This window comes from Rhinolophus ferrumequinum, chromosome 11 (assembly GCF_004115265.2).
Source record: "Rhinolophus ferrumequinum isolate MPI-CBG mRhiFer1 chromosome 11, mRhiFer1_v1.p, whole genome shotgun sequence".
NCBI classification, from domain to species: Eukaryota; Metazoa; Chordata; class Mammalia; order Chiroptera; family Rhinolophidae; genus Rhinolophus; species Rhinolophus ferrumequinum.
In genome coordinates this window covers 3,191,176-3,207,153 of record NC_046294.1, presented here as the reverse complement: position 1 = coordinate 3,207,153, position 15,978 = coordinate 3,191,176, and the positions used below count along the sequence as shown (strand labels likewise).

At 55.5% G+C, this 15,978-nt stretch overlaps 1 protein-coding gene across 8 annotated transcripts in view; it reads left to right on the top strand.

The window, feature by feature from the left end:
• ANO1 (anoctamin 1) overlaps positions 1 to 15,978 on the top strand; it is a 139,651-nt gene that overhangs the window by 52,701 nt on the left and 70,972 nt on the right. For all 8 annotated transcript variants that reach the window (XM_033121010.1, XM_033121013.1, XM_033121011.1 and 5 more), the window contains exon 2: positions 7,746 to 7,918. In XM_033121010.1, the coding sequence (XP_032976901.1) occupies positions 7,746 to 7,918 (173 nt within the window). The remainder of the gene's footprint in view (positions 1 to 7,745; positions 7,919 to 15,978) is intronic.

The window sequence follows — 15,978 nt, the reverse complement described above, 5'->3', positions numbered from 1 at the left end:
TTGGAGCCGCCATCCCCTCCTCTTTATCTTCCTGGCTCCTGGGGACACGTTAGGGCTCAGCTGTGAAGCCACTCCCTCTGGGGAACCTTCCAGAACTTCCCATGACCTTCCTTTCTCAGGCCTTTCCGTACTTCTGTAGCCCGTCAGTTGTCTGACTTTCCCAGGCGACGGTAAGCCCTGTGCAGGCAGGTCTGTCTTTCCCTCGGTGGCCATGGCTCACAGCTCAGGGGTTGCACATAGTTGGACCTTAGTAAATATGCTTAAGAGGAAAACTCGTTGAATAACTGGCCTAGCTCTGTGCCTTTTCCCTAGGCTCCGAGAGCAGACTTCTGGTGTCATTTTCAGGCTAGAAAATCTGGAGCCATGAAATCATGACAAAGTAGCCTGGATCTGACGTGGGGGGGTGGGCAGACAACAAAGAAGACAGTGAAGTGAATTATGCGGTAGATAGACGGTGATAACGTCTATGGAGAAGAGTGAAGCTGGGACGGGGGCTGGGGAGGGGGGGTAGTAAGACAGTGAGTGGGTGAGCCAGCTAACGTGTGAGCGAATGAATGATGGGTAAGTGAACGAATGCATGAGCCAGTGGGTGCGTGCGTAAATGAATGGGTTAATGGACAAATGACGGGTAAACAAATGAAGAAGTGGATGAATGAGCTAATGAATGAGTGAGTAAATCATAGGTGAGAGAATGAATGAACCCCCGACCAGCCATCGTGGTGCTATCCAAAGAACTCGGACACCTGCGATGTCTCCTTCTCGGGCACCTACCTGCTTGAGCGCTGGCTGGACCCCCGTGCCCAGGAGTCCTCGAGGGAGGCGGCTTGGTCAGACGACCCTACCTCGTGCACTTGCCCTGTCCTTTCAGACAGCTTGCCCCCCCACACCCCTACCCCCCGCCCGCTGAAGCATTGGTTCCCTTCACGGTGAGCACACAGCTAATACGTGCTGCAGACACTTAGCACGGGAACCCTCAGGGGTCCAGGTGGACTTCTCTCGGTCTCGACACAGAGCTCGCTCACCTCCTCCACTGAAAGCCCATGCGACCAGCTGTGTAAGCAGATATGTTTTGAAACTGAAGACTACTCTGTCAAAATGTTTCAGGAATGTGCGTCCAACTGGCCCTTGTGGTTTTCTCTCAATTGGTGCTGTCCAGATAAAAATCCGATACGTTGGCCATTTTTCCTTAAACAATAAAAGGGTCCGGTGTAAGCCTGCAGGGTACACAGTATGTCAGTGTTTCCAATAATAGTCACCCTTTTCCTGATGATAAAACCAATCTGTGTTCATTGCAGAAATCTTAGAAAACAGAGAGAAACATAAAGCAGGAATTAAAAGCCATCAATTGGTTTTCCTTCAGTGATAGGAAGAGGCTCTGTGGCTAAGCTGTCCCTGGTCACGCGTGGCTTTGAGCCCTTGACACAGGGCTTGTGGGAACCAGGATCTGCTGTGAGTGTAAAACACACACCAGGGGACGAAGAAGCTCGAATGCCTCATTAATACTTTTTATGTTGATTATATGTGGAAAAGATAATATTTTTATAGACTAGGCGACATACATGTTTTTATTAATTGCACCTGATTACTTTTACTCTATAACGGGGCTGCTGGAATATCTCCATTACCTGTGTGTCTCCTGTCACGGTCCTGTTAGACTGTGACACGCTGCAGGGCCTGGGCAGGCCCTCCGCGAGGACACTGAAAAGTTCCTGACGCCTGAGGTGGAACCTGGTGGAAGTTCAAGATTCTAATCCCCAGTGTCGGGTCGGGAATATCCGCAGACGTGCTGCTGAGGCGCCTGGTTCATTGGCCCATTCATGTCTCCCGCAAACACTGGGCCACTGCTTTGGGCTGGGTACCCAGCGGGCAGGCCCTGGGAATACAGGACGCAGAGTGTCCCCCCCCGACCCCCCTGCAGAAGCTCGCAGCCCACTCAGCGGCAGGACGGAGACCCTAGACCTAGCGGAGGCCCTGACACAAAACAGAACTGGCCCCAAGTCATACGCACATGAAGGCACAAATGGAGGCCAAGCCTCCCAGGGAAAGACCATCCGTGGCCCCACAGAAACCCCGAAGATCTTTTATTCCGCTTTTGGGGTCTCACAGGAAAGCATCAGCATCTTCCCATAAAGACACCTAAGCCTCGTCCTCTGTCCGTCCAGGGAGCTCGGACTTTGCTTGGTCGTTGGGAAAGCTGCGTGAGGCCACACGGGTCCAAGAGGGTCCCCTCTGGAGCAAGACAGGCTGCAGCCAGGGCCTGTGACACAGGGTCTGGCCTCCCTGGAAATGGATCTTTAGGGAAGCTGCTCAGGGTCACTGACCACAGGGGAGCAATGACAGGTGTGGTGCCCCCACCCCCACCCCCACCCCCAGCACCCAGCACAGGATGCAGGGCCGTGGGGCTGTGTGATAAGAGCCACCTCAGTTGTTTGCACACACTCTCTGCAGGGCAGCACCTCCAGTTCCATCCTGGCTCCCAGCCTAGGGGCCCCAAGCAGCCTTCAGCCGGCGGACCTGGTCCTGACCCGTCAGAGGCTCGAGGGGCTGGGGAGACCGCACATCTCGGGAGGAAGGCCCTGCCTCTGTGGAGTGGGTCAGGCTCAGACGAAGGAGATTCCTTCTGCCTGGGACACGGACATCCTTTGTTCTCTTGGGGCCTCCATGAAATAAAGAAAGAAAGGCGATCGCTGTTACTCAGAGCAGGGCAATCTGAAGTTCTTTCATTCTTTCAAGCGCCTGGAAGAAGAATTAACCAGCGGACAAGACTTTCCTTTTAGGAAGCGTGGAGTCAGCGGGCCGTGACGCGGAGTTTCCACACTCTGCTGGGCAGAGTGGTCCAGCCGCTGGCTCAGCCTGGTTCTGCTGCAGGGAGGGTGTCCCGGTCCCCCAGCCCCACCCCCACCCCCATCCCCCACTGGCCAGGATGCATAAGGGAGGCGAGATGTCTGTCCTCATGGGGGTTAATGCTGTGATTCCCGCAGGGTCACTCGGGAGGAAGGAGCTGTTGAGACTCAGTCTGGACTTCTCCCCACACCACCAAGGCAGGGACCCCCCTCCAGGCTGGGGGCCTCTGTGTGAAGCCACTTGCAGACGGGGGTAATCGCCTAAGAACCTGAGTATTTGTAGACAGGTCAGCACGGTGCTGAGCAGGAAGCCCTGTACCACTGCTTGTTAAATAAACAAACGGGACATCAGTAGCGTGCCAGGACCAGGACGGGAAGGGGTGCCGAGTGCAGAAATCACAAAGGAGACGTGAGGGTGGGGGGACAGAAATGGGTCGGAGTGCCTGGACAGAGCCCCGAGCGGAGACAGCAGAACAAACGCGAGTAATGCAACTGAGTGGATGGGACCAGGGAGGCTTCCAGGAGGAGGTGGCGGCCGGCTGAGCTGGTGGGTTCTAACCTACCCCGGGTGTGTTTTTAGAGTTCTTAGGAATTCTCAGAAGGCGGGCCTTGGGTTAAGGAAACACATAAAGCTTCTGAAAACCCTGGGATGGAAACAACACCCATTGATTCTGTTGGGGGGAAAAAAATCCCCCAGACAGAACTTCATGCTTGGGCTGCGTTCCAGGACGCTGGGCTGGCAGTTTCTGTGCCCGCAGAGCCTCCCCGTCCAGCTCAGCTTGCAGTTCTCTGCTCGGGAGTTCTGACATCATGCGAGGGAAGGAAATGACAGCGGTCCGTTCTCCCGCCCACCATCTCTCAGTTATAAATTCCCCAGGCACGTCTTCCCCGGGCGTAATTACACCCCCAGTCACTTTTAGCGCGTTAAGTCACATACCTGTTTGGGGTTTGTTGCTTTCCTACATGGGTTGCCCACCGGAAGCTCTAAAGGGGCACAGAGCCAGCGCGGGAGCTGGATGGTGACCGTTGGCGCTCACAGTAGCCCTGAGTCATGAGCCGATCACTTCTTCCGTGCTCCTTCCCCACCCGGGACTGGTGGTGAGTCAGTAGCATTTATTTAGCACCTCTGAGTGCAGAGATCTGTACTGGGGACAAAGCTGCCCTGTGCAGGGGTGGCCAGGGCCAAGGGACAGAGCAGCCTGGACATGGTACCACCCCTCCACCAACTGAGGGCAGAACAAAGCAAATCCCCACCTCTCTAATTCCGTGTGTGTGTGTGTGTGTGTGTGTGTGTGTGTGTGTGTGTGTGTGCACTTCATGGAAAGAGCCCTAGTTTGGCGGGGCAGAGGGGATGGTGAGGAGACCTAGATTTAAGGCCACAGCTTTCTGGACTGTGACCTCAAGCCCAGCACGTCACCTCCGCAGGCCTGCGCATTCTCAACTGACAAGTATAGGATAACAAGATCACCCCCTTCTCCCCCTCCCCCAGGTCTTCCCTGAGGGTGCATGCCCCTAGAGGACATGTGACAATGTCTGGAGACATTTTTGGTTGTCACCCTGGGAGGGGAAGGTGCTGCCAGCTCCACACGCCACAGGACACAGGCCGGCCCCTAAGGCAAAGGCCTCTCGGCCTCACTTGCGGCAGTGCCGAGCTTGAGAAGCCCCAGACCTCCATATTAGAAGAGACCCTGGCCCAGGTCCCCCGGCCGGGCGAGTCGGAGGGCCTGGTTCTGCCGCGCTTTGCAGAGCGTGGGCTGGTCACCTTTTCATTAAGATGGAGATGGCCCGGGGAGCACTCAGACATGTGCCGCTAGGCAGAGAGCAAGATGTTCTTTCTTGTGGGCAGCCAAGGAGGAGAAACTGATGTTGAAAATAAAACACTATGGAAAGGGCTTCTAACAAGGGTGACATTCTCCCGACATTTGCTCAGTTGCCTCCTATGTCCCTGTCACTCTGTGCCTGTACTCATGGTGAGTATTAAAATGTCAGCAAAGACGTAAATGGCTAACAGTGGGTGAGATCCCAATGACATGCAAGGGCAGTGGGTGGCAAAACAAGGTGAAGCCCAGAACTTCCCGTAATCAAATATAGCATTTAAACTAATGAGACTGGCTTTTACTAATTCATGAGCCAGGAATTAATTCTACTGGTAAAATCTGTCCCTTTGGATTTTTAATGATGAGAATCATTGAGTCAAAAAGCAGAACATTCCGTATTAATGCAACAGTTGATCTATAGGGCCTGTTTATAAGCAGTTAGAGACTCGGAGTAAAGACAGAATCCCAAAAAGGTAGCCCACGTGAGACAGCCGAAATCACCATCAGAATGAAAAGAACTCTTTAAAGTCCTCTAACTTGGGAAATAACGTAAAAGAATCTCATTCTTCGTCCCCGATTTTGGGGGAATGTCGTTTTTATTTTTTGTTTGTCCCTGAAATCCCAACATCCAAGAACTCCTGGCCCCAGGCCATAAGTGGCCTGGGGACAGAATTGGTCCTTTTCTGGCCCATCCTTTCAGCTGTCCTGTGCAGAGGCCACCCTGCCTGCACTTCCCCTCCCCTTGCTGAAGCATTTCCACACTGTCCACCTGGGAAGACTGGGGCAGGGGTGAAGGGAAGCAGAGTGCAAGGAGAGGGGCAAAGCAAGGCAGTCTCCTGAGATAGGGCCAAGAAAATGGGGCTTTACAGCCAGCAGATGTCCTGAATATCTGGCTATGGCATAAATCACAGAAACAAGAGGTGAAACAATTTCTTGGGCAAAGCCATACGGTCGCTGCCCCAGGAGGAAGCAGGGAGCTGCCATGCCTAAGAAACTGTCACCCACCCTGTGGCGCCCAATATGGCCCAAACACGAAGCCCCAGAGTCCTCTCAGGATCAGAGGTCAAGTGTCACTTCCCAAGCATTTGGAAATGCCAATGTACCCAGAACTAAGGAATTATATATTTACTCTTTTTCACAAATTATACGTTGTAGATTTCTGCAAAACCCTTTGCAACTTGAAAATAAATTTAGAAAGACGATATTACAGCTACACAATCTTTGTTGTTTACCAGCAAGGATAAGACAATGAAGTTATATAATACTCTGTGTGTGTGTGTGTGTGTGTGTGTGTGTGTGTGTGTATGTGTGATTCTTCCCTGTCCTAAAAACTTGCACTTTTAGGGGCCGGGTCTCCCTGGCATGGCAGAGACCGTGGACAGCTTTTTCCGGCGGGGACTTGGCCCGCCTAGCGCACTTCTCCAAAGCTGCTCTCGCTGTCCAAGGTGCAGACAAAGGGTCCTTTAGGGCCATGCACCACCTCTTGGCAAGGCCAGCCCAAGGACGGGCTAACCTTCCTGCACCTCTCCAAGTTCAAGAAATTCACAAACTCGAGCCTGCATGAGAGGCAGAGGGGCAGGGGAGGCCGTGACAGTGACGGGATGACAGCAGTAGTAACAGTGGCCACCACTGCCCAGCTTCCCCTTGTGTTGGGTGTGGAGCTGCAGCCAGACACACTCTGGAGGCTCTTGGGGAGAAGGCAGAGGCTCTGTGAGGCTAAGGAGACTCGCCCAAGGTCACAGGGCTGAGAGGTGCCAGAGCTGGAACCGCTCCATCCCATTGCCCCCTCCCCGTCCTAATTCCAGAATCCACCCCTGGAACCACAGCATGCTGATGACATCATGACCTTGGAAGGCAGTTTTGTAACATGCAGGGCTCTGTAGGCCCTGAATGTTCCTCAGAGGCCATCCAGCAAGCAGTTATTGAACACCAACTGTATGAACCCTCTGTAAAATGAGGTAGCATAAAGGAAGTACTGTAGTTGAAGTACAGGCAGGTTCTTGGGCCTGAGTGCTTGGGTAAAGGGAAATCCAGGAAGGCTTCCTGGAGGAGGTGGCATTTGACACACACCTTGAAGAACTAACAGGATACAGAGAGGCAGAGGAAAGGAAGACAATTCCCACTGGGCAGCGTTGCCAGTGTGGCCCCTGGGGGCTAAACCTGGTGTGGCTGCCCCTGGAGACTTTCACCCACCCTGTGCCAGGATGATTAAAAACCTGTCCTGAGGAGTACCTACTGTGTGCCAGGCCCCCGCTGATCCTGGGAGGAGAGCGTTCAAACTCACCATCGCTCCCTCAGGGAGGCAGTAGCGAGTCGTTCAAGGAGTCCTCACAGGCAGCTGGGCATGAACCCCACCCTTTCCTTGGCCTTGGAAGCCCCCATCCCCTTCTACAAAACAAGGACCAGGTGTGGGGTTAAATGAGATGAGCTGTGTAAGGGATTCTGGTCGTGCCTGGTCACAGATTTCTAATCATTCCCTAAGTGGGGGCTGCTGGCAACATGAAGGGTCCTGGATAGACGCTAAGGCCGCGCAAGGGGCCAGGACAAGCTGGGGAGGGCGGGCCTGAAGAAAGCAGGGGAGGCTCCTCGGAGGAGGTGAGACTGAGTGACAGCAGGAGTACGCCAGCGGGTGGAGGGGGAAGGGCAGGGAGAACATTCCTGACTACATTCTCAGAAGCGGCTCTCCCCTGCGCCGACGCCACACAGAAGTGCAAGTTTGGAAGACTTTTACTTAAGGTGGGAGCTGCAGGAAGTTTCCTCCCAAATATGAAACCGTGGCCACCCTCAAAAAAATCCAAGGGGCTCCTTCCCCGGATAAAAATAAACCTTGGAGGGGGCCCGCAGGAACGTAATCCTTTCTTCCTGTGTTTAAATTTCTACGGAAAATCTGACCCGCGGCCGCCGCCCCGGCCCTGAGCGGGCGCCGAGCGCTTATATCTTTAAGGAAAGGAGCGGGGCGGGTGGCCCGGCAGGGTGGGCGCACGGGGCGCGGGGCCGCGGGGGCCGAGGGCGGCGGGCGGAGCGGGAGGCCCGGCCCCCTGCGAGCGAGCGCGCCCGCCGCGAACCCTGCCGTGTCCGCTTGCAGAGGCCGCCGGGGCCGTGGATGGGGAGGGCGCGCCGCCCGGCGGTCCCGGCGCACAGGCGGCCACGATGAGGGTCAACGAGAAGTACTCGACGCTCCCGGCCGAGGACCGCAGCGTCCACATCATCAACGTCTGCGCCATCGAGGACATCTGCTACCTGCCGTCCGAGGGCACGGTGAGTGCGGGCGGCCGCGCCCGGGGAAAGCAGCACGGGAAGGGCCGCGCCCCGCGGGCGCGGGACGGGTGGGGGCTTCCACTCGCGCACGTGGGGACTGGCCGCCGACAAGCACACGGTCTGCGCTCTACGCGTCCGAGGCGCGGCGCCCACCGGATCAGCGCGGCGTCCCTGACCGGGCCCCTGGGCTCCGCGTCCTGGCTCGCTGCCGCTTTGCCCCGGGCCGGGAGTCCTGGCCCTAGCGCGTGGCTGGGGCCCTGGGTGGGACACTCCCTTTCTGTTGGTGCTGGTTGGGGCAGCCGAGGTGGGGGTGGGGGGGAACCGCATCGCCGGCCCCTCCGCGCCGCCACCCTCTGGCGACAGCTGCGACCCTCTGGGGTTCGACCCGCTGGTGTCTCCCTCACCTGCCGGGGGTGAGGGGAGTTCCCAGAGCGTGGGGCCCGGTATGGGAGCTCCCAACGTCCAGGGCAGCAGGGAGGCGCTGGTCTGTCTGACTTCTTTACACGCCGGTCCCGACCCAACCCTGCGCCCACACCCCACCCGGGTGGTACCGGGGCGGTGGGCCAGCACCAGCCGGCCACGTGGCTGGGGAGTAGGGGTCCCCGCTGCCCCCACCATTCTCCCTGCGGCCCCTCCCAGCTGTGGTCGGGATACCTAGAGGGCAGAATTCTCTCGTGAGGGGTTTGCCTTAATGTTAGAACAAAGTTTGCCCCAAAGAGGGACGGACTGACACCAGCACCCTCAGCTGGGGGAACCCACGTCTGCTCCTCTGGGACCAGAGAACAGACTCCACATCCCCCCACAGCCACTGCCAAGGCCCCTGCCCAGGTGATGCCAACACCCCAGCCCTTTGTTCAGGCTGACCAAGCAGAGGATTGCCCTACCCTGCCGCTCTAACCTCAGGGCTGGACACGGGCATCCAGGGAAGTGCCTGCAGGGTGGGACCGATGCACGGCAGAGACTGGCAGTCCTCGCATTCCCTGGGGTCACCACTGGGACTCCTTGTGGGCATTTGGGGGCTCTTCTGCAGCTGGACTTGCGCAGAGGTGCAGGGAGTGTTGGGAACCAGCACTGATGGAGAGGGTGTCTGCCTACGAGAAATACTGTTAGCCGTCAGAACTTCAGGGTCATCATTTCAACAACACGGTGTGCCTGCTATGTGCCAGGCCATGCTGGACACTGGGCACCCCACAGGCGTTGAGACAGGGAAGCTGTGCCCATCTGGGGCTTAAGGAGCAGTGATGGGACCTTACCCAGGAGAGTGGCAAGGGACACTTCCATAGCGCTGGGCCAGTCACTGCATATTAGCTCATTTAATTCTCAGAACAACTGTGTGGGGTAGGTGGTCTTACTACAGAAACCGGAACCAAGAAGGGACAGGAGACCTGTTCCCAGTCAGCCACCAGCTGGGAGGAGAGGTAGGAGGGGCCAAGACACAAAAGGAGGTGGCTGTCGGCAGCCTGCCAGAGGAATGGATATTTTGGAGCGGGCTAGTTATACCTGTGCTGGGGTGGTAGGGGTTCCGACAAAGAACTTGAACATGCGAAGACCCAGAGGTAGGAACGGGGGACACCAGTTAGGAGGCCTGAGATAGTGGTGGCAGCCCAGGACCTGGAGAGAAACGGGCATTCCAGAGGTAGGTCCGATTCAACCTGAAATAAGAAATGGAGGTCTTCACCAATGGCCGTTTGCTCTGGCATCTTAGTTCAGGGACCTTGTGTTTATCCGGATCCAGAAACTACCTCCCCCAAGCCCTAGTGAGGGCCACAAAGCCTGCAGCTGGGCCCTTCCTTCAAGGTCTTCACAGTCTGGAAACACGCAGACAAGCCCAGATGAGACTCTTACTGTGCACACAATAAGAGTGCAGGTTTCAGGTCTATCGGGCTCAAAGGGCTGTGAATTGTGGCACTGACTGCAGAAGGAGCAGTGGCTGTAACAGGCTGGAAGCAGCAGTTCCCGGAGCCGGGGGCCTGTCTGTGCAGGCAGGCAGCATGACGGGAGAACCTCCCAGGGCATCCCTGGCACAGCCGAAGCCAATAATTATTGCTCAGTCGTTATCTTGAGTCACCCAGTGACAGTGGTTCTGTGCATGTAAAGGCCAGAGGGCGTGGGCTGCGTTTCAGAAAGTTCCTACAGGTTCCCAGACAAGCACCCCATATGCACAGGGACAACGTGATTTAAATCGGCTGTCAGAATAAGCCTATCCCATGCAGGCTGTGCTTCCCCACTCATGTCTCTGTGCCTCTCCGCTCTCTGCCATTCCCAGGTTCAAGGGTAAAAGTCACTTCATCGTTTCTGTACAAAGAGGTGTAAGAAATGACTCAAAAGCCAGAGGCCAGGTTGGATGCAATTTATTTCATTAAGTGTCCTTTGTTCATCTTTGAGTGTTTCCACTTTCTTCCTTCAAATTGACATGTGTCAGTGGCCCCGGACCTGTGTACCCGACAAGTCCAGACACCCCAGCCAGGCACTTGATGCTGGGAACTGCCTGCCTGCAAGATAAGAGCGCTTCCCTGCTTATCTGTAACTGAGGTGATCTGTTGATAGATTACAGAATTGGCCCGATCGTCAGAAATTGATATGTAGTGCTGGTGATTTAATTTAAACATTGGGAGGATAAAATGAAGTCTAAGAGGGATGTATCCCTCAGATCTGAAATCAAACCCAAAAGGAAATGTGCGGGTCACTGATTTCATTTCCCCCCTTTCAGAAAAAGCCAGTGTAGGAGGTTCCCCAGGAATGGTCATTGAGACTTACCCGACTTTGGCTATGTCACAAGAATGTGTGAATTCAGCTCCTGGAACACCACCTCCAGGTCAGAAGCCAAATAAATGAATGCACAGGGTCCCAGTCCAGCATCCCAGGTGGTCACAGGGCTTCGGTCCCCTCTTCCGCCCTGTTCTCCAGGTTAAGGGAAAGAGTTTGGAGAGGCAGGTGTGGATCAGACATACGTAGGTTGCCCTCTCCCTGTTTGTGGTAGGACCTTTGTCCCCTGCCATCTTCCCATGGGACCTTAGGGAGCCATTTCTCTTCCACCATTTTTCTGTCTTCCTCTGGGAAGCTCTATCCGGGAGCACTTCCGCCCCAATATTCCAGGGGCTAATCTTCAAATGCTTCCAGATCTCCCCTCACTCTTAGCCCTCACAAGAATCGGTGACCTATGTCCAGGGGCCGTTTTGTCCCCATCTCCCCGATATGAGAAAAACTGAGGCTCAGCGCTGGGGAGAGTCATGTTTAAGTTGCTGGTCTGGCTGGGTCTCAGCTTCTGTATCCTTGATCTGGGGGCCCCCACCAGTAACAGTGTGCAGAAGCCAAGCCTCTGCCATTCACTCGCATGCATTCATTCATCCCACAAGCACGGTGCCCTGAGGGGTTGCCTGCCTCTTTCTTAAGGATAGGAAAGGAGAACATTCTAAAGCTTTCCCGAGCTTTGAAGTGGGAAGTTATGCATGCAGTCTAACTTACCCATGTCATCCCGCTGCAAGTTAAATTTACACTTTTGTCCTGTCCGCCATAGGAAAAGTATCCACTCCCCTGCTCCGTGGGCAGGTCCGTGGGGTCACGTGGCCTCCACGGCGACCTCTGTGGTCCTCATGGTGTGGCTACCTCCCCACACTCTCTAAGCCCGCTCAGAATTTCTCTCCAGACCCTGAGGGACTCCCAGCCCATGTCTAGTAGAGTAAGAAGAGTGTCCATACTTTCTGTTTAAAGGTTGCTAACTTCCCCTTACACTTAGTCAGGCAGGATCATCCCCATGTTATAAAGCGAAGACTAAAAAAAACAAAGCAACTTGCTTGGGATCGTGCAACAAATCAGTGACAGGGCCAGGTGTGTGTGTGTGTGTGTGTGTGTGTGTGTGTGTGTGTGTGTGTGTGTGTGTGTGTGTGTTAGGGGGTAGATCGGGGACTCTCATATCAGGGCTTGGTTCTGCCTCCTGCTGATCCCGGCAACGCATCCAGCTCCCTTTCTGTAACTTTAAAATCTAAGTTTGGCACTGCCACCATCTTTCACTTGTGGTCCACTTTGACCATGAGATCGTTTTCCCCTGTCCTCCCCTAGTTCTTTGTGCTGTGTCTCAGGTCCCAATTAAATCAAACTGCTGTTGAGGGTTCACCATGTGCCAGGCCCTGTGGTAAATTCTACAGATATGAGGTCTGACAATTAAGTTTGTGAACTCATCCTAGAAAATGTGCCACATACCTCATTGCTGAATGTCATGATGGTCACCTTCGAAGTACTCCCCTTGGGAAACTATGCACTGACGCCAGCACCTAGTCCACCCTTCAAAGCAGTTTTGGAACTCTTTTTCTGGAATGGCCATCAGAGCTGTCATCGTATTACCCTTGATGTCCTGAGTGTCATCCAAATGTCTTCCTTTCGATATTTCCTTTATCTTCGGGTAAAGAAAGAAGTCATTGGGGGCCAGATCAGGTGAGTAGGGAGGGTGTTTCAATACAGTTATTTGTTTACTGGCTAAAAACTGCCTCACAGACAGTGCCGTGTGAGCTGGTTCATTGTCATGATGCAAGAGCCATGAATTGTTGGCGAAAAGTTGAGGTCGTCTAATTTTTTCATGCAGCCTTTTCAGCACTTCCAAATAGTAAACACGGTTTGTCCAGTGGGTACAAATTCATAATGAATAATCCCTTTGATATCAAAAAAGGTTAGCAACAGTGTTGCAACAAGTTCACAAACTTAATTGTCAGACCTTCATATTAACAAGTTCAATCCTTCCAACAACTGTATAAGGGAAGTCGTAGCCGATGAGGGTGGACTGTTATTGCCCCGGCCCTCATTTTACAAAGAGGGCTGGATCCAGAGGACAGCGACAGTGTCATGTATGCCTGGGAAGACAGACAGTGGCAGAGCTGGTCTTCGAACCAGGCAGGAAGACAGGTGTCTGTGCTGCTGCTCAGATGGAAGGAGATGTTTCGGGGATGTTTCCGTGCTCCCCAGACTGTCAGGCCTTGAGGGTCCTCAATCAGGCCCCACTGCACAGTCATCGTTCAGTATTGAACTTAGTGACGACTTCCTGTCTCGTGCTGGTGGGGAGTTTGGGGCTGCTCCCTACGATGATTCCCCTGCTCTCTGGCTTGATGGGTCACTCTGAATTTCCTCCCCATTCTCTAAGGGTTTGTTTGTCCACTTTGTTCAGTATTAGCCATTACTCCAGCCAACCAGGGGCATCGACGGCGCCAGGTGGCGAGCCCGCCATGTGCATTGCAGTTTCCGAATGGAGGTGTGTCAGGCCTCAGGAATCCTGTCACCCAGCTTAGGGGCCCCTGTGGGTTAAAAGCCCGTGTGTGGAAGGTTCCAAGGCAGTCCCAGCACGAGACCTGCCCGACTAGAGTAGTCAGGGAGGTTTGTCCCGTGCCCTGCAAGCTGGATAAAATTACAAAGCACAGGGAAGGAAGGAAGGGCATACAGGTAAGGAACGCAGCCCGTGAAAGCGAGGAGGATGTCCTGACTCCAGTGTAGCCCCGGGTGGCAGGAGGCAGGGGAGGAAGCTGGGGGAGGAGGTGCAGGCAGGACACGAGGTGGACATTCAGCTCTTGGAAGCTATACATGGCTCAGCTCGGAAAATCGCAGGTCTTCATTTGGAAAATAGAGATGAGCCTCTCTTAGAGATGCTGGAGTCTGGAGTGCCCAGGATGCTGGAAGCAGGTGGTGTGCCCTCGCACCGTGTCCTGACCAGAGACCGAGAGTCCCCCGGGACCTGACCACCTCCCACGCTCTTGCCCTGCCCGGCAGCACCTTCGTTTCCTGAGTGCCGGCCGGTGGCTTCCCTGGGCAGCCCACATGTCTGGCTCCTCTGCCCACTGCACTGGGAGGAGAGAAACCACCTTTAGCCGCCAACTCACCGTGACTCTGCAATTCTCTGACATTCCTGAGATGTGGAGGACAATGAACCTCTGACATTGGCACCGGGATCGAGGGCACGGTGCCGGGATGACCCCCATGCACCTGTCCCAGGAATTAGATGGAGAGTCTGCCCAGCACTGGCGTGCTTTGACTTGGTTAACCCTCCTGGCCGCCAGTGGGGCCGCGTACATTATCCCCCCATTTCACAGAGGCGGACACTGAGGCCCAAAGCAGTAGAGGCCTTGGTGATGCAGAGGGACCAAGTGCAAACTGAGAGCCAGGTCTGGCTGAATGCGGGGCCTTGGGCTCGGCCACTGCCCTTCGCAGTCCTGTCCTTACTCCATGCTAAGGAACAGCATCACCCCAAGTCCCCATTACTATTGAGGGGCAGAGTGACTCAGGGGTGTAGATGGGATTCAAGGCTGAGCTGTAACCTCGGGCGCCCTGCACCTCATTGTGCCTCAGTTTCCTCCCTGACGCATTGAGAAGAACAACTCTTTCCCATCTCTCCCGAAATATGACCCACCAAAGATACCGGGGTCTTCCACGGATGCTGCCCTTGCCAACTCTGGGACTCCCTGCCCCCTGAGCCCTCCCGGTGTCGCCCACCCTCGAGGGTGTGGTCCTAGCCCCTAAGCACCAGGCAGACTCTGGACTGGGAGACGTGTGGGAGCAGGCCAGCCAGGCGTCCACAGGATCGGGTCCTGTGAAGACCAACAAGACGGTGCTGAGCCTTGTGTTACTGTGCATCGAAGTTGAGTGCTTATGTCCAGCCCCCTGTAGGCTCCAGTTGCTGGCCATGCCCTGCCAGGCTGTGAGCAGTACCCAGTCTCCAGGAGGCAGTGTCCTCCCTAACCGGGAGTGAAGGCATCCTGACCCCCAAAAGGCAGGGCAGACCCCAGCCACCAGGCCCTGCCCAAATGCCCCTTCTTCTTCCACCATCACCCAGTCTCTTTCCTCTCCTTTCTTCTGGCTGCCCTGAATGCTTGACAGTTTGAAACCTGATCACATGGGGACCCACCTCCAGGTGTTCTGGTGGCACTTTTGGCTAGCACAGCCTGCCACTACTGGAGTGAGGGACTCTTGCTTCTCCTGACCAAATGCACAGCCCTTTGTGGCCTCGTGCAGCGGGGAAACCCCTCCCCACCCCAATCCCTGCCCTGGGCTCCGGGTGAGCCTGTAGGGAGACGCTCCAGGCCAGCGAAGCCCCAGCACAGCTCGGTCCTCAGGCCACGGGGGCTGGGAGCCTGCCTTCAGCCACCTGCCAGCCTCATACTCTATGCACCTTGAGGACAGACAGCAGGAAGGGGAAGCGTGTGTGTTGGGTTGTGGTGGGGGAGCCAGGGGGGCCGGTGCAGGGCTGGGGCTCAGCTCTGAGGACGGTCCCCGGTGTGGAGTCACTCCTCGGGCTACTTCTCAGCACGGATTTATTTATTTTCTCTTCGTTCTGAAGACCAGCTTGTGATGAACCCACGTGCCCTCCATAACCAGCAAAATCCCACGGGAGGTCTAGAAACTCGAGTTTAACATTAGCAGAAGCCACATCACTGCAGCTGTGTGGCGGTCTTGCTTTTTCGCCTGCCGTCCGTACCTCATTGGCCCCCAGAGCCGTCCAGGCAGATAAGGAAACCGAGGCAGGGCTGTACGTGCAGTGACCCTCTCTGTTCCCCACCTCTGGCCCCTGAGACCGCCTCCCACATAAACAGCTGAGCCCCACCACTGAACTGGGGGTCTGCTTTTGAGGGAACCCAAATGAACGCAGGGAGTGCCTGGCTTCTCGACCACTCAGCTGGTGAGAGGCAGAGCTGGCCCAGGCACCGTCACGGTCCTGCGGCCACCTCGGCACGACCTTGTACACACGCTGGCCTCCAGACGTTGAGATATGCAGGCTCTGGTCTGCCTGCCACCCTGTCACCGTGTGTGAGGAGCACTTTCTGGGGATCCACCCCTCAGATTTGCCGTCGCCTTCCGCGAGCTGCGCCGTCCCTCATGGCCGGCCCGCTCTGGATCCGAGGGGGGGAACGCCTGGCATGTGTGACCTCTTCATGTGTCACTCGCAGCGCATGTCCTTTCTGGAATGGCAGCAGCCTGAAGGCAGGGCCTGTGTGCTGTGTTCACGCTGCCTCGGCGCTCAGTGGGCATTTGGTGTTTGTTGAGCGACTGCAGGAGCGAGTGGCCAAAGTGGTTCTCTTTGAAGC